General features: G+C 35.3%; 2 protein-coding genes across 12 annotated transcripts in view; one reads left to right on the plus strand and one right to left on the minus strand.

Moving 5' to 3' along the window:
* The window catches only part of DNAH7 (dynein axonemal heavy chain 7), a 220,506-nt gene extending 216,653 nt beyond the window's left edge, over positions 1 to 3,853 (plus strand). For all 4 annotated transcript variants that reach the window (XM_074364244.1, XM_045511984.2, XM_074364246.1 and 1 more), the window contains 2 exons: positions 1,127 to 1,364; positions 3,628 to 3,853. In XM_074364244.1, coding sequence (XP_074220345.1) covers positions 1,127 to 1,333 — 207 coding nt within the window. In that variant the 3' untranslated portion in view covers positions 1,334 to 1,364; positions 3,628 to 3,853. The remainder of the gene's footprint in view (positions 1 to 1,126; positions 1,365 to 3,627) is intronic.
* Positions 1,545 to 26,222, minus strand: part of SLC39A10 (solute carrier family 39 member 10) — a 95,889-nt gene continuing 71,211 nt past the window's right edge. For all 8 annotated transcript variants that reach the window (XM_045511990.2, XM_010948696.3, XM_045511992.2 and 5 more), the window contains 6 exons: positions 24,393 to 24,581; positions 22,003 to 22,123; positions 20,404 to 20,772; positions 19,052 to 19,132; positions 9,408 to 9,598; positions 1,545 to 4,318 (listed from right to left, as the gene is read on the minus strand). In XM_045511990.2, coding sequence (XP_045367946.1) covers positions 4,160 to 4,318; positions 9,408 to 9,598; positions 19,052 to 19,132; positions 20,404 to 20,772; positions 22,003 to 22,123; positions 24,393 to 24,581 — 1,110 coding nt within the window. In that variant the 3' untranslated portion in view covers positions 1,545 to 4,159. The remainder of the gene's footprint in view (positions 4,319 to 9,407; positions 9,599 to 19,051; positions 19,133 to 20,403; positions 20,773 to 22,002; positions 22,124 to 24,392; positions 24,582 to 26,222) is intronic.

A 26,222-nucleotide genomic window follows, 5' to 3' on the forward strand; every position in this document is an offset into this window, starting at 1 on the left:
ATGGACATTTAGGTTGTTTCCATGTCTTGGCTGTTGTCAATAGTGCTGCTATGAACATTGAGGTGCATGTATCTTTTTGAATTAAGGGTTCCCTTTGGATATATGCCTCTGGATATATGCCGAGGAGTGGAATTGTTGTATCATATGGTAACTCTGTTTTTAGTTTTTTGAAGAATCTCCATACTGTTTTCCATAATGGCTGCATGAAACTACATTCCCACCAGCAGTATCAAAGGGTTCCTTTTTCTCTACACCCTCTCCAGCATTTATTGTTCATGGACTTTTGAATGATGGCCATTCTAACTGGTGTGAGGTGATACTTCATTGTAGTTTTTACTTGCATTTCTCTGATAAGTAGTGATACTGAGCATTTTTTCATGTGCCTATTGGCCATTCGTATGTTTCATTGGAGAATTGCTTGTTTAGGTCTTCTGCCCTTTTTTGGATTGGGTTGTTTGTTTGTTTTCTTACTAAGTTGTATGAGCTGTTTATATATTCTGGAGATAAAGCTTCTTGTCAGTCTCATCTTTTGCAAATATTCTCTCCCATTCTGTAGGTTGTCTTTTTGTTTTGCTTATGGTTTCATTCACTGTGCAAAAGCTTATAAGCGTAATAGGTCCCATTTATTTATTTTTGCTTTTATTTTTATTGCTTGGGTAATTACCCTAGAACATTACTGAGATTTATGTCAGAAAATGTTTTGCCTATGTTTTCTATAGTTTGCCTGTGTTTAAAAGGGATTGTTTCCTTATGGCCTCTAATTAATAAAGCAATGTGATTATGAGTATCAGTGGTGGCAGTTCTCACCTTTGAAAGTATGTCTGGTTTTTCTGTTGTTGTAAGCACCAAAAGTTATACTCAGGTAAGTATGGTATGGAGGTAATAAACAGATAGGTAATGATGCTTTTTGAAAGTGGTAAAATGACATTTTTTCCTCATTCAGTTTCCAAACTGTCCCTGAAGAGTTTAAAAAAGTACTTTGAAGGAATGACAGCACTGCTGACAAGAAAATCAATTTAGCCCACAGAAATTTGCAGACATGACTAACTACTCCATTTTAAGTTCAAATGTAAGTAAACATAACAAACATCCAAGACTTAAGGAAATTGTATGCACTTTCTTCCAGATGTGGCTAAAGCCCTGTAAGAGGGTAGATATACCAGAACGACCAAGTTATACTGCCCCATTGTATAAGACAAGTGAACGGAGAGGAACATTGTCCACCACTGGCCATTCTACGAATTTCGTGATTGCCATGACTCTTCCCTCTGACCAACCCAAGGAGCACTGGATTGGACGGGGTGTAGCACTGCTGTGTCAACTTAATTCCTAAATAGAAGATGCTGCTTCCCTGTTCCTACTTGGTAAATGGTTGAGCAGAAAATATTTCACTTTTTAAAGAACTTATTTGGTTTAAATCAATTTGGTTAACACTATACTTAATTATAAATTCATTTATGTGCAAATGCAGCCTAATATTTAAAATGATTTGTACTTCAGCCTAAGGAAATGTTCGGACAGAGACTAAAGAAAACACTGGTATATTTGCTCTTTTTGAATAACTTTATTTTGGGAGAGTTCCATAAGCATTAGGAACACACATAAAATGACACCACTGTTGACAATGGAAAAAACAGCATTTGATCATTTCCAGCTTTATAAATTTTTAAAAAATGATTCAGTTACAACAACAAAAAAAGTTTAGATATTTTAGCAAGTATCACCTTGCAGGACCATAATCACATTTAAGCCACTGACTGACTGTTAATGGAAAAAAATTCACACTGCATCTAGTTACTATAGTATTTCTAAGCATAATCACAGCTGATTGAATGCAATGTGATAACACCAAAATTTATATGGATGTCACACAGTGACAGCATTGTACAAGTAACAGTAATGACCTCCAACAAACACATGTTAAATTAGACTGGTCAAGCTAAATGGAATGTTGGAGCCAAAGAGAAATGTAGTGGAATTCAGATTGTCTAGTAAGACTTGAAACTATACATTAGAATGATGTAAAAACTAAATACTGGTGGAACCCTAACAAAATACTAGCAGCAACTGTTACAGCCCTCTTAAAAGTTTAAAAAAAAAATCTAGCAAATAAAGATAATACCATTTTTGAGAGAATATAAACCTTTATATACTTTAGCATAACCTAGTTGCTTTAAATCAGGCATTTATTTTAAGACTGGGAGTATATTCCAGCTGTTGCTTTTCATAAAAGTTTTAAAATAAAGCAGACTTAACGCTGGAATGCAGAATCGTCCTTGGGTATAAAAACCCAAAAATGAACTATTAAATATATCTTGGTTCAGAAAGCAAGATATTTGAATCACTTGAAGTTGGCAGTACTAAATGAAATATCAGCACCTTTTAGCGAAGTTGCTTGAAGGGCCAAGCAATGAGATGAGGACTGTCCTAATTCAGTGCCCAATGCTGAAATAAATGTATATTTCTATGTATAAAACTCCTACCTGTTACAGGAGGCCATGGAGAGAGCCAGAAATAATGTTTCAAATTCAGGCATAAATTAAGGAAATAACATCTAAGCTCCCTTGCTTACAATACTCTATTAATACCTGGATGCATGTGCTGCTCTCAAAACTTTGTTTTTTGTTTTAAAGTTCATGGAGTAAGAGACGAACTGGGAAAACAAAGAGGACTAAATGAAAACATTTTAAATGGAATGGAAAGAGTTTGGCTCTTAAGTATCTGAAGAATAAGATTTTTAAAGCAGCTACATGGGTAGCCAAGCAGATAAAAACAAAGCTGCCTGCACAGAGTTCAAATACGGTTTACCTGGCATAAATGAAGACCACGTGGCACAGAAAGCTACATGCATATGATTAGTGCTACAAATTATTAGGTCAAAATTCAGGATAAACATGACTTGCACTTCTCACAAATCTTTCACAATTATGGCAGGAGAACAGGGCACCTAAAAAATAGGAGACTGATGCCTATCAGGCACCAACAGCCTATCTTGGCACAAAATGATCAAGTGATTTCAGCTGAGTTATTTAACTATCTCTTCCAAGTCAATTGGTACCACAACAGCCACGGAGATCATCCTCATAAGCGTTTCAAGTGACATTCCATGTACAGAACACGGACACGGTAAACTTGCTGCCTTACCCTTACTGCCAGCCACAGCGTGTGCTCTGGGTTCCAACGCCAAACAGGTAAAGCACTGTGTACATTTAAAACTTAAGTTTCCCACATAACTAGTTAGTACTGTTAAAGTCGGAAAACTGAATATTTAGACCATGTTCGGGTTCTTCACTTCGCTGATATTTTCTAAAGGGTTACAATTTTAACAACAACAACAAAAAAAATTTTACCACATGCTCCAACCCCTCACCCCCACCAAAAAACCCAAAACAAAATAAAAGTTAAAAATAAAACCCAAACACCAAGAATAATATTAATACAAAGAACCATTATGAATCTTTCCTTAAACTGAAGCACACACAAATGTACAATCACAAATTTCAGTAGTTTAGGCTGCAAGTTTAAACACTATGCAAATATATACAAAAATAGTAACTCTAGATTCAAGAATAAGGGCTTTTCCCAATGCTAAATTCATACCCTAATGCAGCCTGTGCTTTCCTCTAGGTCCTACAGTCTATGCGGTTTCAAAGCTGTGTCAAGTTGATCCCTATTACCATATGCATATATGGAGCTGAATTAAAGGACACTACAATTAATTTTTAGCACAAAGAAAAGTCTGCCCAGAGTCCATTTAGAATATTTTTAAAGTTAAGTGATTTTTTTGGTTCAATTTCTATTTCTGCATAGCCACAGAAGTTTCTACTAATAAAGAGACTACTTTAGTGTTTCATATGATTATTGTTTTTTAAAGTCTTAATCAAACCTATATCAACATTGGTTCGCGGAGTCCCATTTCCTCCTTTCTTTATTACAAGCTTTACATTTTTAAAAGATCCCTTCACGCGGGGAAAACAGTACTGAGCACCGGTCTTTGTGGTTAGGCTCAAATCTATCTATGAACTTGTAAGTAGTGCAAGCCACTGACTTTTCTTACAGTACTGACTTACAGTACAGTACTGACGTGCTTACAGTACAAGGAACAGATGCAAAGCTGCATGGCAACATTCTCGTAATCAGCAGTGATTGCTGGGAATGGTCAAAACTGGAGGTCAAACACAATTTTGTCTTCATAGAGGGCAATTACCAGCATGATGGCAAATCCAAACAGCAGTCCTAAATTCTGAAGAATGAACTGCCCTACTGGACAAAAGCCATGTTCTTCATTGTCACCATCACCATGCAACATTTCTGGAAGCTGAAAAAAAAACACAGATTTTAAAAGTAATTTTGTATAATATTCTGCCTTTCCCCACCCCCACACTTTCCTACTTAAGAAAACCGATTATTACAGCATGAACTATAAATAATACAATTACTTTATTGAACCCAATGCTAACCATAATACATATTTTAGTCAAATACTGAGAAAGAAACTCTATGCTCCAGCTGTGTACTAGGTAAACACTAAATCTGTTCCCTTCTCAACCCCCAACAATTGCAAATAATATATGTATTAGTCACTTTTTAAAGTTACCAGCCACTGACCTTACCAATTCTGACACTCACTTTATGCTAAAGTAAAAGACAAGTTATTATTGCCAATAAAACTTTCAGAAAAGAACACCATAATTCCCACATTTACTGATATATCTTAAGCTCACTGAGAAAGTAAGATTTCTTTTGGGAACATTTAATTCAAAACTGTGTCATTTCTTCACCCTTTTCCATCTAAAATTCTTATTTCCAACAGCACCTTTCATCAAGGATATACATTGACAGACAATTCCAAACTGGCATCTCTATGGCCTTAAAAGCCATTACTTTCCTTCCAGTAACAGACACAGAAAATAGTATACCTAAGCTAGGCAACAGAACTACGACCAAGTTATGCACACTGCCTGCACAGTGTACTCTATTCTCTTAAGTGATAACATTTTTTATATTTGAAACTTTCCAGTATCTTTAAAGGTACAGTGGATTGTATAGTTTAACTTCTAAAACACAAGCATATATTATTACATTTAAAAGTAATCCATAGTTCAAAGTATAAAAGTAAACCTTTAATGTTAAATAAGATGTCCAAAGAAATGTACATGTATTTTAAGCATAAATTCATTCTACCCAAACCTAGTCAAAATTTTGAAAGAATTGCTATTTCCAATTCTCACATTCACTCTTCTGTTTGCTGTTTGTTTTTCAAGTTTGCAGTGAATGTCTACAGAAAGATGACACTGATACGCTACTCTCTTTAATACTAAGCTTTACTCCAAACAAGATCTTGGTGCTTTGGGGCTTAGGGAGGAGACATTTAATGTTAAGTACATAATGCCTGCTTAGGAAGAAATACCATTATTCATTATTAACGAATGAGTACAGTTAATCCAATGCCATGCTCTGGCAGTGCCAGTCTATGGAATAATCCCCTGAGGGTCCTATTTAAGAGCTACTTCCTGCTGGTCATCCATCTGTGCAGCGTCTCTGGCCATAGTGTGTGTTTATGGAGGCTACTGTTGTTGTCCAGTAGGGGTAAGCAGGTGTGACAAAGATCATTACAGATGACAAAGCTGAGTAACCGTGACAGAGACTGTATAGTCCACAAAGCCCAGATGTTTATTATCTCTCTCCTTACAGAAAGTCCGCCAATCCCTGGATTAAGACCCAAACTGGCAACTTCCTACCTCTGGTTCTAGTAAGACGACTTTTATTACATGTTTCCCTCAAGCTTTTATTGTTACAAAAACTTTTAATTCTAACTTTCCTTGATTTTTAAGCATAAACAATTTATTGGAGGTTTCACAGAAATGTCCCCTCCCGATATGTGCACATACCAGCTGAAACAGGCACTATGCCTTCCCCACGTTCAAGTCTATCCTGAATGCTAACACCAGTACTGTCTGTCATAACCACAGCTAAGAACTAGCCACTGCCTGCCTGCACGGCCGTAACTGCTAACATGCAACTGTGTTCCTGCTGGCTGACAGACAGCTGGTATCTAAAGCCCCTGAAACCAGAAACTTCCAACTGGACATCCTAAAGGAACCTCAAACTTCTGGTACTGTTGCTATCTTACTGAATGACTATAAATCAATAAAAATGTCCTCCTGATAGTCAAAGCAGTCTTTCTAAAATAAAAATTAGATAATGTCATTGTTGCTTCAACCTTTTAATGGCTCCCTGAAAATTTATGAGATAAACTCTAATCTTTTTAGCATGTCATATTGTGTGACTATCATGATCTGACCATCATCTACCTAATTAATGACTCTGTAGGTAATATTTTTTAATCCATTTTCCACTTACCATTAGAAAATATGTAATTTCACTGTCATTAAAATCCCAAAATATATGTGAATAGTTTGTCCCGCTCTTCTTAAACATTTAGGGTGTTTCCAATATAATTGTGACATTATAAATACTACAGCAAAGAACACTTTCACATGGTTTTACTTTTATCTGCATGCTCTATTAGCAGCAGCCATTTTACGTGATTTCTCAGAATACAGTCCCAGGAGTAGATTCACTGGCCAAAGGAATGATGATACTGATTACTCGGTTTTTTATATGCCCTCTCCTCTTGCTTCCAATAAACTCTTCTACATTCTTTATGACGTGGCTCAGAATTCCTATTCCAGAAAAACTTCCCCAACTTTATTTCCCGATTTTTTAGGCAGCCTGTCTTTCTAGTTCCACAAACACAGTGCACCACTCTATCATAACACAATCCAAAGAATTGTAATTAATGGCTACTATTCTTCGCTAGGCTATAAATCCTTACTGTAAAGACTCTCTTGTTCTTTTTATGTATTTAGCTCTCTAATATAAGAAATAGCTCATTCGTTCTTCATTCAACTAATTATGAACTACATCTTCTACGTACGTGAAATATGACAAAAATGCCTGCTAACCTAGAACTGATATCCTAGTGAGGCATAGAGTGAAGTCAATAAATAAGTAAAATGGTTAGTGTGTTATTAACAGATCAAGATACAAGTGCAAAGAAGCAAAAGTAAAGTAGGAATAGAGGATGTGAAATATTGGGGTAGTGACTTAAATTTTAGATAGGATGCCTCACAAAAAGTGAGGGAGCTAGCCAGGAGACTGTCTTAGCAAAGTATCCCACATGAGTAGTCAGCAAGAGCCTGAACTCTGAGGCAGGGTGTGCGGTGAGGGGAAGCCAGGGAAACGCGGGAAGGGGAGGGAGAAGAAATGCTCAAGGAGGACGAAAAACCTTGAAGGTCAAAACAAGAACTTTGTGCTTTTACTCTGAATGAGAAGGAAAACCACTGAAGGGTCTGAAGCTCGTAAGTGACATGATCTAATCTTAGATGGATCACTTTAAAAAAAATCACCTGAGCTGTGGTGTAGATAAAGAGAGTGGTGGACAGGCAATGGCAGAAGCAGGGAGAACAGTTAAAAAGAGAAAGATGATGGTGGCTGGAACGAGAGTGCTGGGAGTAGAGGTGGTGAGGAGATGGAGCTCTCAGGACTCACTGACGAAACAGATGTGGAAAGACAAAAAGAGGGGAGTCAAAGAATGATACTCAGGATTTTGATCTAAGCAAACAGAAGAATAAAGTCATCATTTAAGAGATGGAGGATTTTACAGGAGATGCTGCTGCAAGGAGTTGGGTTGGCAAATATCAAGAGCTGGATTCCAAACATATTAAGCTGGCAACATCTTTTAGATATTCCGGTAAGCAGGTAGATAGGCTAATCTGGAGTTAGGGAAAAGGTCTGGGCTAAAGATGTAAACTTAGGAATTACTAGCCAATAAATAGTTAAAGCCATGAGACTAGATAAGATTGTTTAGAAGGCTTTCACCAACATTTAGAGGTAAGGGAAAAGAAGATCCAGCGAAAGTCTGAGAAAGTAAGGCCAGAAAGGTAGGAAACCAGGGAGCGGTGGTGGTACAGAAGCCAACAGACAGGAAAGCATTCCAAAGAGAAGAGAATGATCAGCCAAATGCTGCTGTCAGGACAAGCAAAATGAAGACGGGTAGGGTAAATGACCAGTGGACTTGGCAATATTGTGATTGATGTTAAGTGTGACTAAAGCAACGGGGCAGAGCAGTCGGAGAAGACCTGACGAGCCAGACTCATGAGAGAGGAGAACAAAGCAACAAAAAAGGGTGATTTACTATAAGAGGGAGGAGAGCAATAGGGTTAGGGTGGTGGGTAAACCTCAAACTGCAGTTTTACAAAAGTCCCTTTTCCTTATCTTTATAAGATGAGAAAAGTAACATGAGCTTTATATGCTGATAGGAATAATCCAGCAGAGAAGAAACAACGAATGATGCAGGGAAGAGAAGGGGAAACTTGAGGGAGTTAGTGAGAGGGGATAAGTTCTAGGGAGTGGTTTGAAGGAACCGGCCTTAGCCAGGACCACAGACACTTCTTCATAGTAACAGGAACAGAGATGAAATGGTATCGATACAAGGAGATGAGTAGAAATGGTGATGGAAACGGGTTGTCTTGGTGGCTTCAATGTTCTCCATGAAATAGGAAGCAAGGTTGTCAGTTGAGCATGAGGACAGTAAAAGAATTAAAAGAAGTCTTGGGGTGGGGGTGGGGGAAATATGGCCCCCCCCCCGGGGACAAAATACAAATAATTTTTATTTTTCATTTTCATATTTTCTAAACTTTCTACAATAAATAGGCATTAATTCTGTGATTAAAAATTTAGGTTATATAATTTGAAATGAGACTATCTAATAGATCCTAACAGGAAAAGTGAATACAATATGTAGTTAAAAACAAAAAGTAACCAAATTGCTAGTTCTGTAAGTACAGTGCCTAACATATTTAGGATATTAAAGTAAAATTAAAATACAACTAATTGTTAAGTGTTTAGATTTATTAACTTTAAACTGAAGTTAGAAATAAGGGAAATTACATAAATCCCTTGGAATACACACCATGTTCTGCAGAAGACTGGCTTACCTAAAGGTATAGTATTTCTTTCTTGTTTTACTATCAAGCAAGCTGAAGGAATTATTTCATTAGTAATAATAATAATAAAAAAGACACTTCCACCCCAATATTACAAAACGTTCAAAACAGTATAACAATTTTGTAATTATATCTTTAAACACTGTTGATTACTTTTTATAGTAACATCATTTGGTCAGAATATTTCAGGATCTCAACCGGTTTCTAAAGAAGGAATCCTCCTACTTAAATGTCTTTCCTTAACAGATTATTTAGGATATCACATGTCTTTAAAATGAGTTATATTTATTTTTATATTTATTTCAAACCACAACCAAAACTTTCTTCCATTTTTAGAAGGTGCATTCTATTTACAGATTTAGTATACCAACAAAAATATAAAATAAGCTGTCTTACCATATCCACCAAGGCTACGTAGAGGAACATGCCTGCAGTGATTGCAAAGATCCAAAGTGTGATGTTATTGGCATACTGACCAACAGCTGTGCCTATGAGCATGCCTATGTAAGCCATCATGGCCGACAGGAGGTTGTATACAATTGCTTGCTTTACAGTCATGCCTGCTTTAAGAAGAACTGCAAAATCACCTGCAGTTAAGACATAATGTGAGTTTTAAAACCACAGGATTTTATATACAAGTTTAGGCAAACACCAGTAAAAAAACAAAATTAAGAATGACAAAAAAAAAAATAAACCTTCAATCGTTGAAAATTTTAGTGAAGTTTTACTTTTAACTTATTAAACTTTAATACATGCGAAACACTTGGGTGAATCTCAAAGGCATTATGCTGAAAAGACAGTCTGAAAGGTTATACATGAGTCCATTTAAATGATATTCTCAAAAAGATAACTGTAGTGATGGAGAACATTCAGTGGTCACCCAGGGGGCAAGGGTAGGAAAGGGATGTGACTATAAAGGGATAGCATGAGGGGGTTTGTTGGGATGATGGAATTGTTCTGTATCCTTGATGGTGGTAGTGGTGACACAAATCTACATACATGTTAAATTCAAGGACCTGTACATCAAAAAGCAGGTCAATTCTACTGTATAACGTGAAATGTAAAATTAAAAAAAAAAAACAAGAAAAACAAACAGAAAACTTTGTCACTGTTCTCTTTGTGAGCAACACACAGAGCTCTGCTCTGATTTCAAGGGAAATTGGCTAAAGAACAGAGGTAACAGACTAAGTATACTGTATGCTATTTACATTTATGTTCTCTTATTTCCAGAAGAAAAATTAAATCTTAATTCTGAAAATCCTAAAAATGTAAAAAGAATAAAGACTTTTCTCACTCATCTGTCTAAAGTTGGAACACGAGGGAAAAAAGGATTAAATACTGCTTAGAGACACATTACTAGAAGAATGAAATGCTGCTAGAAATAATAGTATTTAAGCTTAAAAGGGTCAAAAGCAATCGTTTTACTAATTATAACAAACTTTTTTGTTTTGGTTACTAAATGTACAAACATACAATCAATTACTGAACACTCGGTATATATAAGGTACTATACAGAATACAGAGAGGAGGTAGGGACTTGTTCCTTTCCCTGAAGAAAAATCTTCCATGACTAAAAATGTATGATCTGCTGTTTTTTTTTTTTAAGTTATGATTATAAGGTTCTCATTTATAACAGATAAGTAGAAGTTAACAACAAAGAAATCAATTAGTGCAAGGCACTGTTTTCCACGCTCCACTGAACTGCTACAAATGACATAAAGCAGCATTATTTGGGAAAGGTAAGATAATACACCTAAGATGGTATCTACCAACAGCTTCTAAACTGCCTGCTCCAGTTTGCATCGAATACTGTTCTCCTTACATCTCTTCCTTCTGATCCTTAATACTTAATTCTCCTGTTGAGACTTGGATTCAATGTCAGCTTTTATCTCTTCTATCTCCTGGAGTTTTAATTTCCTCTGTCCTTTCTTCCTCAGCCTCCTCTAACTTCTTCCTCTACAAATTTCCTCACCATATTTTCAAGAATTCACCCATCAACCGTGCTAAAGGGACATTTTCATTTAGCAGGTCACACAAAATGAGACTACAGAAGTGTTTTTTAGGTTACAAAATACAGTGGTTCCTTTTATAATTTCAAAATAGGATTTTAAAAGGGAGCATCACTGAATCCTCAGTGAACGAAAGTATCATAGGTACAAACTGTATCAGTTTTGATGCCTTCCCTGATATTACTGGGTAGTAAGATGATTTACTTTCATCCCTGAATAACCACCAAACATTACTAATTAACTAGTCACGATTCAAGATGAATTATTTTTAGTTAATACCTTTTTAAATTAAGGTAAAATTTACATACACAATTTCTTTTTTTCTTATGTTGAGTTCTATGAGTTCTGACAAAAGTACACAGCACATAACCATAACCTCCATCAAACTCTTTCATTACCCACCCCCCGAAAAAAAATTTCCTTGGGCACCTCACTCCTAGGCAACCAGTGATCTGCTTTCTATCCCTACAGTTTTTGCCTTTCCCAGAACACCATATAAACTGATTCATGCGGCATGTAGTTAGCCCTTTGACTCTAGATTTTTTTCACTTAGCATAACGTGTGAACATTTATCCATGTTACAGTTTGTATCAGAAAATCACTGTTTTTACTTCTAAGTAACATTCTATAAATGAACAAGTTTATTTACTCATTCACCAGCTGAAGGACATTTAGGTTGTTTCCAATTTTTGGCAATTTTGAATAAAACCACTGTTACATATTCATTAACAGGTTTTTGTGCCAACCTACGTTTTCATTTCTCTTTTATGTAGATACCTAGGAGTGGGATTTGAGCCACATGATACATGTATTTCTAATTTGTAAGGAACAGCATTCCCAACAATTTATGAGAGTTCTGGTTGCTCCTTATTCTTTCTAGCCCACAATCACAAGTCCAGCACCTGAAATCTCATGTGTTTATCTGCTATCCACATAGCATCTTTAGTGAAATGCCTGTTCAAGTCTTTTGCCCATTTTTTGGTTGAGTTGTTGATTGTCTTTTTACTGAGTTGAGATGTCTTTAAATATCTGAAAAGTTTTCTGTCAGATATGTATTTTCCAAATATTTTTTTCAGTCTGTGACTTGTCTCTTCATTCTTTTCAGTGTCTGTACTGTGAGTTTTTACTTTTTATGAGGCCCATTTTATTACTTTTTTCCTTAATGGAGCATGCTTTTGGTGTTGTATCTACAAACAATATGTCTAATTCAAAAAACACAAAGACTATCTCCTATGTTTTCTTCTAAAATTCTTTTATATTTAAAATTTTTCATTTAGATCAATGATCCATTTTGAGTTAATTCTTGTCTATGGTGGGAGAATTTTTTTGTTCCAAGTAAATATCCAATTATTGCAGCAACATTAGTTGAAAGAACTATCCTTTCTACATGGAATTTTCTTTGCACTTCTGTTGAATATAAGTTGCCATGTGTGAGGACTCTACTCTGTTCCACTAATTTATGTGTCTATTCTTTAATCAATATAAATTGTTTTGATTACTGTGGATTTACAAGTCTTAAATCAACTTTGGTGTACTTTTTGAAAATTATTCTGCCCACTCCTCTTCCTTTCCATAAAAATTTTTGGAAAAAACTCATTTATATTCAAAAAAGCCTGCTGAGACTTCAACTGGGAATGTACTGAATCTATAGGGAGAATTACTGTCTTAAAAATACTGAGTCTTCTGGTCTGTAAATCTAGTATAGCTCTTTGTTTAAGTTTTCTTCGATTTCTCTTGTTGATGAATTATAGTTTTCAGCATACAGATTCTATGTGTATTTTATTAGATTTAACCAAAATGGGTTTTGTTTTTTGATGTTACTGTTAACAGTACTTTAAAAAAATTTTTTATTTCCAATTTTTCATTGCTAGTACACAGCAGTATACATGTTTATATGATGATCTTGTATCAAGATGATTACTTCATTTAAATATCTTTGTCCTAAATTAAAGATGACTTAAAGAAATGGAAACATATCTCATGTTCTTATACTAGAAGAATTAATATTGTTAAAATGACCATACTACCCAAAGCAATCTATGGGCTTAATGTGATCCCTATTAAATTACCCAGGACATTTTTCACTGAACTAGAACAAACAATCCTAAAATTTATATAGAATCACAAAAGACACAGAATTGCCAAAGCAATACTGAAGAAAAAGAATGAAGCTGGAGGAATAACCGTCCCAGACTTCAGATAATGTTACAGAGCTACAGTAATCAAAAGAGCATGATATTGGCATAAAAACAGACATATGGATCAATGGAACAGAATAGAGAGCCCAGAAGTAAAGCCACAGACTTTTGGTCAATTAATCTTTGACAAAGGAGGCAAGAATATACAGCAGAGTGAAGACAGTCTCTTCAGCAAATGGTGTTTGGAAAACTGGACAGCTGCATATAAATCAATTAAGTTAGAATACTCTCTCACACCATACACAAAAATAAACTCAAAATGGCTTAAAGACTTAAACGTTTAAGACAAAAGACTTCAAACCTCCTAAAAGAAAACATAAGCAAAACATTATCTGACATAAATCTTAGCAATGTTCTCCTAGGGCAATCTACCCAAGCAATAGACATAAAAGCAAAAATAAACAAATGGGACCTAATTAAACTTATAAGCTTTTGCACAGCAAAGGAAACCATAAGCAAAACAAAAAGACAACTTACAGAATAGGAGAAAATATTTGCAAAAGATGAGACTGACAAGATGCTTAATTTCTTAATATATAAACAGCTCATACAATTTAATAAGAAAAAAAAAAAAACCACCCAAATAAAAAATGGGCAGATGACCTAAACAAGCAATTCTTCAATGAAGACGTATCAATGGCCAATAGGCACAAGAAAAAATGCTCAGTATCACTAATTATCAGAGAAATGCAAATCAAAACTACCACGAGGTATCACCTCACACCAGTCAGAATGGCCATCATTCAAAAGGTTACAAACAATAAATAATGGAGAGGGTGTGGAGAAAAGGGAACCCTCCAACGCGGTTAATAGGAATGTAGCTTGATTCAGCCGTTATGGAAAACAGTATGGAGATTCCTCAAAAGACTAAAATTAGACTTACCATATGATCTAGCAATCCCACTCCTGGGCATGTATCCATAGGCTTTAATTTGAAAAGATACATGCACCCCAATGTTCACAGCAGCACTATTTACAATAGCCAAGACATGTTAACAACCTAAATGTCCATCGACAGATGACTGGATAAAGAAATTGTGGTATATTTATACAACGGAATACTTCTCAGCCATAAGAAAGAAAAAAATAATGCCATTTGCAGCAACATGGATGGACCTGGAGACTGTCATTCTAAATGAAGTAAGCCAGAAAGAGAAAGAAAAATAGCATATCATATCACTTATAAGTGGAATCTTAAAAAAAAAAAAGACAAATGAACTTATTTACAGAACAGAAACAGACTCACAGACATATAAAACAAACTCATGGTTACTGGGGCGGTGAGGGAAGAGGGTGGGAAGGGATAAATTGGGAGTTCAGGATTTGCAGATACTAATTATTATATATAAAATAGATAAACAACAAAGTTTCTCTGTATAGCACAGGGAACTATATTCAACATCTTATAGTAACTTATAATGAAAAGAATATGAACATGAATATATGTATGTATATGTATGACTGAACTATTGTGCTGTATACCAGAAATTGACACACTATAAACTGACTATACTTCAATTAAAATTAAAATATGGAAAGAAAGAAGGCTAAAAGAAAATTTTTTAAAAATTTTGTCCTAATCTCTCAGAAAGATTTTTAAAGACTGTCCTCGTCATATCTCAGGTTATTTGCATATTTTCCCCCTTCCCTTCTTAGTAAGAACCTGTATAAACATTTGAAAAATAAATCAAAGGAATATCCATACTTGGGATTTATACTAAATAAGCAGATCTATTCATCTTTTGATCCATTGATAAGTCTCTCCTTTTTTCTGACAAAGGGTATCTACAGCACAAGAATGAGGTGTACCTGCTAAAGCTGTCAAATGAATGTGATCCAGTGCTATAGTTACGTTAATATCTCATGTCAACTCTTGAGATTTTTTTAAAAATATGTATACATTTTAAGGTTCTTTCTTTTTGTCTTAATGTATGTATACACATGTATAAATGTATGCAGTGAATGTTCAGTTTTCCCTGGACAATTCAGCACATTATAGAAATCTTATTTTGAATTTCTATTTAACCCTTAATACACATGAGAGGAAAGGAAAAAATGGAGAGCATTACAGCCACTCTGAGCTAAGCCTTAATAATATAGCTACATTTATTTAATCAAATGTTATTTCCTTGAAGTTGAAACATATTATTCAGTGTCAAGAAGGGAGTCTGGATCACCCATCCTTCTGGATTACCCTCAACCTCCTTTCTCCTCTGTTCTTATATAGATTTTATTATAAATTATTTTTCAAATGTTTATACACCTCCTTATTGAAAGGGTGGGAAAAGTGTAAAAAATAGAACAGAATAATATTGCAACTTACTTAAATTCAGCTATGCAAATTTGGCAAAAACATAACAGTGAATCAGGTAATTTCATCCATTACCACACCCCACAGCAAACATGCAATGACAGATAATGGGTTTTATATTTCCTCAGATGGTTTCAATTTCTACACATCTCTTAGAGTGAACCTTCCCAAACTGTTCTAAGGTTTAAAAGTACACTTTTTCCCATATTACATTCATAAACACATCAAAAAACCCTTCCTGGTACCATCTGAGCAACCTGCTCAGAAGAGGAACACCGTAACTTGGAATTACCGACTGGTCAGTCTCAAGGCACTACAATGTGACGTAACTACGAGAGGCCTCTGAGCAGTGCAATGCCCAGCAGAAACTCTGCCTATAACTTAGAGTCAGCCTTCCACATCCTCAGTCCCACATGTGCAGATTGCAACCAACCACAGATCGGGTAGGACTGCAGGATTTACTACAGAAAAAAATCTGCATATATGTTGGCCCACCCAGTTTAAACCTTGTTGTTCAAAGCTCAACTGTACATGTTTTCCCCCTTAGGGTAAAACTTTAGTTTAGAAATCTCAGAATAGTTTTAAGAATTTATAATAAAAAATTTAGCTAGGGCAAAACAGGTTTTAGATCAAATAAATTATCCTGGAATGTGACATATTATGCTACTTTCCCAACATCTTAATCTATTTAAGCAGGAAGAGGATTTCTCCCCTATCCACCTGCCATGTGTCTATCTCAGCTTCCAAGGGACTGATTTTTTTCCTTGCCTGGGAGTTCTGAGGAAGCAGCTTCCATGCCTCTCTTCACATTCTGCTCTTCCCCGAGTAAGAGTGGATAATCTAATCAGAGAAGAGGCATACATCTGGCCCTATTTTACCAAAGTGCCCTATTACTGTGCCTTAAAGGCAAAAATTGGGCTCCACAAGCATTTTTTTTTTTTAACTTCCCTTGGACTAATTCCTACCTTGTTAATGGATAAAAAAGCCAAGGCCTTTTCTCATATCCAGAGGAGGAAGCCGGGTCATCTCTTTATGATTTTCCTTCCCTAGGAGCCTAAGCAACTAGAATATGGGACGGTTTATGTCAATTTAGCACCAGGCATTGGGGGAAAATGCACATTCCCCATGTCTCACTCTTTTCCTTCTGGCAAAGCTGATGTATACTCTGGACTGAGGTTTCCTCTCACAGCAATAGTAGCATCATAATCCTTGGTTTGTGGAGTAAAAGAGGTAGAGATTTGGGGTCTGAACGTCTCACTGAGGTGTCCTGGCCCAAGCTTTCACCAGAGGTCTGCTTTGGGTATCAAGCAAGGGCTTACCTAGCCAATAAGAAATGTACTGCATTTGTGTTACAAGCAGCCATGATTTTTTGTGTCACTCCTTTAACAAGAAGCTGCAGAAAGAAAAAGGAGTGAGGGACAGGAAACCAACCATCCCTAATCTCCAAACTCTCAGCTGTCAATTCTGTGCTGAAGTGGATCATAGAGGGTTTAACGGCAACTCAGTAAAACCACACTTAATCATAAAAAGGCCTGATACACTCCACTTAGTGGGTAGTGGGGTGGGGATGAAGGAAGTTGGAAGTTTTCTTAGCACATTGTGGATGTGTATATGTGACTGTCCAAGCCTACTTCTAAGCATATTTTTAAAAAGTGAAAGGTTAAAACTATTAGGCAATGTTTCTTGTATCTAAAAACTGACAAAGTCTTGATTTGTGTTGCTACGGAAATCCAAGAAGAATTTGGCATAGCATTCTCTTACTAACAACAGAAAAGTAGTTAGAGGAGGGTGTGAGATACAGTATCTGCACACAAAGAACCTATGTTAATAAACAGGACATCTGAAATGGAAGTATACTAAACACCAAAAGAAGGACCTAGAGAAAGTAAGTGATAAAGTTTAGAGGAAAGAGTAATCCAAGGCATGGGGTACTGGAGGACAGCACTGAAGGCAGCGGGAAAAAGACTCTTAACGTGACATACCTGATACACTAGGTGGTAGGTCAAGCCGACCAGGAGGAGGGTAAAAGCAAAGAAACAGGTTCAGGCACCCAGAGTGCATGTTTGCTGAACTGTGTTTGGATGAAGCGGAAAACAAGCTTCAGCAAGTACAGCAAGTGAGGCTGGGAAGGTCGGCAAAAGCCTACGTGAAGGTCACTGAAAGTAAAACTAACGAACCTCAGCTTGTACTTTATATGTAAGGGAAGGGACTGAAAGACTGATTACATGAGCAAGTCACATCTAGTCACATAATAACATAGTCACATGGCAAGAAGATACGTCTGGCAATAGGTACGTGAGATACACTGGAACAAAATGAAACCAAAAGTATAAACACTCACTAAGGAAAACTGTCCAAGCAAAAGACAATGGAGGGTCTGGGTGAGGAATTATGGGGCATAAACAAGACATAAGACTATGCCCAAGGTTGACAAGGTAAACAAAACTGTAAGGAATCAAGCCCTAAAGAATAAGCACCAAGCAAGCACTAAGAGATTTTTCTACTTTATGTAAGCAGTTAATAACTTTCTAAGAAAATTATATAAAAAATTCTATTCAAAGTAAGCAAATAAATGTACTACCAATCAAGGCAATTAAACAAATAATAGACGTTTCAGCCAAATTTAAGAAAAATATTAAATTACAAAGAGCACATAAAGAAATTCCTTGGATAGTCAAAAAGATGGAGTTAGTTTTTTTCTTTCAAATTAACATCATCTCCATGTCACTCAAATTTTCTGTGTGAATGTATGTTCACATTTTTTCCTTCTGTTTCTCAATTTATAGAAGAAGGAAACCAGAACACATGAAGAGAATCTAAAAAACCACTGCTAGATCAATAAATGCCAACTAAAATAACAAAGAAATATCACTGTACATCTTAAAAATTGGCAAAAATTAGAAAGTTAATGCCAAGTGTTAGCCGGGATATGGATACACAGGCCCCCTCAGGTATTGCTGGTTAGAAAGTACATGGGTTTGGTCATTCTGCATAGTGACATGGTACTCTTAGGCATGAGTATTTTAGGACCTATCAATTCTATTCCCAGGTATATACCTAAAAGATGTCCTCACAAGAGTCTATAGCACCAGGTATACAGGTGTTCAGTGCACCATTATCTGCGGTGCAGAAAATTAAAGGACACATGGTGTTCCCAATACTAGGTGCTAAATACGTAAAAATGTGGTCAATGCATACCTCCAAGTACTGGGCAGAAACAACATATTAAATTAACTCATGGTAATCTGCTTAGAGTTTAAAAACGTAACGATTAGTATGATTAACATGAAAGAGTGTGGGCTATGACGTAATATTGCTTACATAAAATAGAAACATATACATAAAAACAGTATACATTTTTGAGGAACACATTAAAAAATTATACAATAAATAAAAGAATGATGATACTTCATACTTGTCATCAGCCTTTATGTTTCAACATCTCTAAAAATTTAGAAGCATTTATAATTAATTTAGTCTTAGAGCTGACAAAATCTGTTTAAAATTCTAAGGTCATATTACCTAATTCATGTGGCAGTTCATGACAGAAGACAGCTATAGAGGTACTGATTCCTCCCGTCAATCCAGCACTGAAAGCTGCTCCTAAGGCGGGGAGGGAGGGAAAAAAAAAATCAAGTGACATTTACTGATCTTCTGTTTTTAACTTTCATTAACAATGACAGGTGTGGCCTCTTCCGCCTATCTCTAAGTTAATTTCATAATGTCTGAGTGACTCACTAATCTCGCACATTATAGTTTTTGAACATATAGTGAGTGAGGTACAATAGGTGTGTGACAACCAGAGAAAGAGCTATTAAATGAAAGAAATATTCCCTATTGAATTAAATTCTCTATTTGTGTAGCCTTCTAACCCACTAATAGCTTTGAAGCAGTAACGGTTTTCAGTGTTTCAACCTTTGACTGGTAGTGAATTGCTCAATTAAGTCATATAAGTCTATAATTGCACGTGCTCTTGCATATTAGTATTTATAGGTATTTAAATTTCTAGTACTCTTATCCAAACTTTTCTGGGTCTAGAGCATAAATGGCATAAGTTATTATTTGTCTGATGGTCTTGAATAATGAAATCAGAGGTGCAAGTACATTTGATTCTACAAGTAAAATTCTGCATTGTTTTTTTTTTGGGGGGGTGCTACTTAGGTTTATTTATTTATGTTTAGAGAGAGTACTGGGGAGTGAACCCAGGACCTCTTGCGTGCTAAGCATGCACTCTACCATTGAGATATGCCCTCCCCCTTATTCTTTAAATTAACACTGACAGTCACTGTGGATTCAAAAATATGGTCTCTCTTGAAAGAAACCAAAGCCTATTTCTGAATAATTATTTAATAGAGTCTAGATCTCAAACAAAATTATGCATTGATCACATTTAATGTTCTCCTAAACAGGTAACATCAGTTTAGCAAGATTCTAATATAATATATTTGAATTTTGCATAATGGATTTTTACCATTGTAAAATTTTTCTTCAATTTTTCAAAAATGTAAAAAAAAATTCTAAACCCAAGATTGAAATTCATTTGTTCTCATTTAGGGATGTACATATGTATCTGAAAATAGGTTAACGTAGCTTTTTCAATATAGTGAATATACCTTCATTAAGAAATCAAGTTACTAAAGAAAGTATTATAGACATTTGTTTACATGTTCAAAGAAAAACCCACTGGAGTTACACCTTTATGCCCCCAAATAAACTTACTGAAAACATTAACACAGCCTTTGGAAAAGCTAAATGACAGGAATAACATATAGCAGCATATTTCGTTAAACTCCAAGATTAGTACTAAAATAGTGGAAGAAGGAAAATGGTCTTAAAGAACAACAAATTGTAACTCAAGTTTCAAGTCTACTTACCAATTGCTAAGCCATCACTGAAGTTATGGATGCCATCCCCCATGATTACCATCCATGCAATATTGGCTATTCCTGTTTCTTTCAGATCTGATCCAGAATGACAGGGACCATGGGAATGATGAGAATGTTTGTGGTGCCACTGATGATTATGCTTCCTCAGTACAGTTTTGCTCTCGTCATGGTGGTTATGTGCAGCGGCATGGAGATCATGCTCATGAATGGCATGTAATCCATCACTGTGAGAATGGTCCATGATTTTCTCCTCTTCTATACATAGGTAATTCTTAGGAGGGGATTCTTGTTGACCTTCTAAATCTGTCAGTTCAGTTTCATTAAGCCGATCTTCAGAAACAACTGAGTCATCAGTTCCTATATTTATAATAGCAAAGGACACGTTTTATCCACAAGTAAATGAATGCATATTTGCTCATTTAAACCCAGGCAAAACAGCAGTGTAATGGACATTTCCTAAGTGAACGTCTTAAAATTCCTCAGTAAATATATAAAAACAATTAAATAAATACACGTGTGCACACACACAAAACAAACAAGGGTTCTGAGAGTCCCAAAGATGAACCAGATGGTAAATGGAAGGGAACAGGAATCAACAGCAGGCAAGTGATGAGACAAACTGGCATGCATGAAGATACTGTGAAACTTAAGGAGCACATCGACAACAGCTGATGAAAATAAAAGGGTGGAACGTTAATGAGCATTTACAGGATGACAAAATAAATTCGTAATTTTTCAGAGAAAGAAGGAACTTTAAAGTTTATCTACTCTAATCTTATCATTTAAGAAAACAGACAAAATTTAAATCACTTGCATCCACTAATGCTCTACCTATCTGACAAAGGTCATAGCTAAAATGAAGTTCAAAACCCATGTAAGTGAAATCACCTGATACAGTTTCTTTTTTTTTTTTTAAATTAAGGTTGGTATCTCACCTAGTTTTCAAAAGCTATTTATTATGTAACAAAGATCCTAATGCTTCCCAACTTGAAGTCTCCAGTTAGCATCTAGGCTGCCCCTTTTCTGCAGAAAATCAATGGTACAATCAGGAGAAACACAAGTTCACAAAGAAAGGGGGAAAATTACATTTAAAAATTATTATGTTTCCCTGAAAACTGTAAGCTACCTCCTATATCTATGATGCAACAGAGCAGACAAATGGATGGGCAGAGGTTTTAAGTACAGAGATCATTCTCCTTTAAGTACAAAGGCTGATTCTCCTTTTCCCACGTGAAAACAGTCACATACGGAGGGCAAAGGGATTACTGTATTACCAAGAAATAAAACACTAATCTAAAGCCCTTTTTTTTTGTTTCACCATTTTTCCTGTACAGTAGTAAGTGCAATACATTCCTTGCCCTGTAATATAATTAACTAGTCCCACATTCTGGTATAAATAAGGCTGAAAATAACAAAAATGCTAACAAAGAAAATCACAATGAAGACACACATAAGGTAACAGAAGTTAGAAACTAATATTAAGAAGCCACAGAGAGAATAAATTTCAAACACCACAGGCATAATCTAGAAGCAGTATTTCAATTTTTATGTTTTAAAGGTTTCTCTTTAATCAGAACTGTTGTTTACCGGCAAGAGGTTTGAGCTGAAGCCAGTCAGCATCTGGTGTATTATTTAACTTATGATCTGAAAGCTTCCTTCCAATAGCTGATTCTTCTGTGTTCTGCTTCATAAACCATTTCTGTTTTCCCTGAAAAAAAAAAATCAGGTATTAGCATTAAATCTGTGGCCATAATCCGCAACAATATTCACTTGTTAGTATCTATGGGAATAAATGGTGATAACTTTATAAATTATTTAGAAAAAGAGTGAGAAAAAAATTTTTAGAAAGTTAAGCAAGGTGTCTAACCAGATGAAAAATCCACCTAATTATGCATGTTGTTGGGTTTTTTATCCCAAATACTCAACTAAAAGGGCCAATTCATCTACTTTCAAGTTAAGAGTAGGGTACACAGTACTATATTATTATATGCAACCCAAAAGAAATGTGAGAAATATATGTAATATGTCAATTTAATAACCTGTGGGAATTGGAAGTTCCAAAAAACAGAAGCTTATTCCTTTGAATTTCATTCTGTGTTTAACACAATCTCACATTTCCCTATCTGAGACATAATGGACAGAGATGAGTTAAAATCCCAAATTTGCAGTTTACTTCTGAGACTTAGACAAGTTTGTTAAATTTATTAAACCCAAGAATATTCATCTATAAAATGAAGACAAGATTTTTATGAGGATTAAATGAGGTAATGTATGAAAATAACCTATCAGTAACCAACTTAATTAACAGCTTTGCAATAAGGACAATTTTCTTTCTCATTTAATGTCCTCAATTACTAATAAATTCTAATTATTGTATTTCATTGTTTAGTTTGGGTTTTCCTATATTACCTCTTAATTGTCTGCTTTCTTCTTTTATCACTTTAACTACCACTAACAACTCTTCCAACTTAAATTTCTACTTCTAATCAATGTGAATTTAAAAGAGGAAATAATCAAGTACGTTAGAACAGTATGAAAGTAAAAGTCAGTGTTCTCTGAGAAACACTGGCAGAGCATTTCCTTGTTGGTTCTGCTTACAGGCTATGAACTATGTTTCAGATGTTTAAGTCTTCTAACTGCTTCATAAATAAGCTTGTTATGGCTAGTTAATTGTATAATAGATTATCCAAAGATGACCACCATCAATTTCTTCCCTCCCAGTATAAGCATTCTTCTCTGCCCATAAGGTGGTGGAGTCTACTCCTTGGCCCTGAATTTTAGCAGGCCTTTTAACCTGCTTTGACCAACAGACCACAACAAAAGTGATGCTGTGCCAGTTCTGGAACTAGTCTAAAAGAAGCCTGGCACCTTTTGCTTTTGCTTGGGGAAGCCAGACAGTATGCAATGAAGAAGCACAGTTTGGACTCTGAAGAGAGGCCGTGTGGAGTGATATCAAGTTGTAGACACAGAGTGAATCATTCTTGGACCTTCCAGCCCTGCACTGCCCAGGCCAACCCAGGTCTGCTGAGTTTCAGTGACTCACTCCAGCTGACACCGAGTGGAGCAAAATAACTGCCCAGCTGAGTCCTGCCTAAATTCCCGACAGAATTGAAAGAACTAATAAATTGTTATTATCAGCTATTAAGCTTTGGATTGTTCTGCTTCATAGCAATAGATAACAGAAACTGGGGAAACAGAAAATGTTCGAAAGGAAATAATATGGAGAAATCTTAAAGAGAAGAAATAGCAGGTTTAACATAAGTTAAGAAAAAAAAGAGGAAGGAGGAGGAGCCAATAACAGCACAAAAGTCAATGAGATGGACACAGGAAGTAAAACATCAGCTGGCATTTTGTTTAACTACTTTGGTTCTGATTGTCCATTTTCCTAAAAACTTGCCAAATCATTACCCTCAAAGTTCCAACTTGCTGAAACCAGTTGATATCTGGTGTATTATTTAACTTATATTTTGAAAGCTTCCAATAGTTGATTCTTCTATGCAATCAAATGTCTGTTTTACTCAAGCATCACTAATTCTCTTTCTTCAAAATATGCTATATACTTTTACATTTTAGATTACTTATTGTCCTATTTATCATCAAGAAGATGCACTATTTATCTACCCAAACTCCCTTCTTTGACATACATGAAGAATTCCTTACCATTACATTTAGAGTACCCTTCTGCAAAAAGTGTTCCTTTCAGTTTTCTACTTCCCACAATTTCAAATCTACCAAACAAACCAAAAAAACCCCCAAACCAGAAACAAAAATGCCATGTTTCGGAGACTCTATTCTCCTACATTAGTTTACTTGATTTACCTGATTACTAGTTTTCTTCATTTCATTGTATTTTCTTCCTACAAAGTCTCCTAAATCTAAATTCTTCCAACACCATAATTAAGAAAAAGTGTAAGGCCAGAAAGCAATGATTTTTGAGTTTTACACTTCAGAAATTAGACAATTAAAAAAGTACTTACTCTTTGCTGTTTGTAGTGCTTAAACATTCTAATGCAATGTTCAATGATAAATAACAGGTAAATGCCTCCTAGAGCGACAAGTCCTTTCAATACAGCATCATATTCTTCTAGAAACTTCTTCGATTCGTGTCCATGAGAATGTCCATGCCCATGTGCATGTTGATGACTATGATCATGTCCACCCTGAGACTATTAGTAAGAATAAGAAAAGCTTCTAAATGAGTAATTAAAATGCTATTTTGAAAATATAATCTCCTAGAAGACACAGAAATCCCCTAAATATTATCTCACTTAAATGTAAGTAGTCTTTCATTTAATTTTGCTAAACTCAGTGGCCTGGAAATTACTACATTTCATGGTAACTCTAAAACAAAGACTACAAACTCAGATGCCTATCTGGGTTAAGGTACATACTACAGTGAGAGAATCAAACCAGCAGTAAGGTTAGAGGGAACGATGGGTCCTCTGTAAACTGAAGTGAACATGACCCAGGTAAATGCCTTAATATTTAGTAAAACTAAAACAGACAAATTCACCAGCAAGTCACCATTTGTAACTTCCTGTAATGTAACTTTTTAAACTGATTATATTTTTATAATATTTTTCTTATAAATGATTTCAAAATAATAAAATGCTGTCTGTTGATACTGTTGAACATAAGGAAAGTGTATATATATGTTAAATTTTCTACATTTTAAATCTATAGCAAAAGTAAATATATGTACAGAAATGTATGTACAAAAAGTTCTTTTAAAACTGCAACATGTTCTACAATAATTAATCTTCAACAATGTAAAAATTAGACAACTGATCTTCAGTATTTTCCTTCCTGTAACATTTATTTGTATTTTTTTCTATTTACTAGTGGTCAACAGAAAAGCTTTCTAAACCTCTCAAAGAAGGAAAGACCATTACAAAAGGAATTAGCTTGACTTAATTAACACATCTTAAGAAAAAAAAAGTTAAACAGCACTTAAACATTATTCTCATTTCAACTGTTCTTATTAGGCCCAGTTCTGAAAGACTGTCGCTATGCCAGATGGCTGGTAGAAAGGGCAGGCAAGGCGTGTAAATAAAGGGGGAAATAAATAAATAATACAATAAATCAACTTAACAAAAATGCATATTCACATTCACAAAAATGCATTTTAACATTAATTTTTTTAAAGGCAATGTCATAATCGTCCTAGATCCTAGGTCTTGAATTCTCAACCAGTATAGGAGTGTAGAAGGGGGAGAGACATACACAACACACAAATACAATCCCGTCTCCCAAATAACTCCAGAAGAGAGGGGGTCAGAACTTAAAAAAGTAATCAAAACCATAATTTTGCATTTGGGGAAGAAAAGAGCCCCATTGTTTTCATAATTTGAAGTAAAAATACTAACACTGGATCAAACATTCTTAATTGGTGACAGATTTTAAAAGGTTGATAAGCAATAATTACATCTGGACATTGGACTAGGCGTGTGGGCTTATGATCGTATCATTAGAAGTGTTCCCAAATGGAAGAAAGTAAGCAGCACACCCGGTGAAGAAGATAAATGGTTCCGTGTGTAAAGAGCTAAACGTCCAAAATAGTTAACTGAGTATGTCCACCTATTCCTGCTCAAATAAAGATGCCTGTGGCACACTTGCCATATGCACAATCATTGTAAAACCCTTTATACATTTATTCTAATGGCTTTCTTGATATACCATAAGGATAAAAAGATAAATCACTCACTGACTTCTAAGTATTCACTTTCAGAACTGCTAATAGAGAACTGTTTAAGTTTCAGCTTTACTGAGGTACAACTGACAAAAAATTGTAAGATAGTTCAGGTGTG

This window comes from Camelus bactrianus, chromosome 5 (genome assembly GCF_048773025.1).
Source record: "Camelus bactrianus isolate YW-2024 breed Bactrian camel chromosome 5, ASM4877302v1, whole genome shotgun sequence".
Taxonomy (NCBI): domain Eukaryota; kingdom Metazoa; phylum Chordata; class Mammalia; order Artiodactyla; family Camelidae; genus Camelus; species Camelus bactrianus.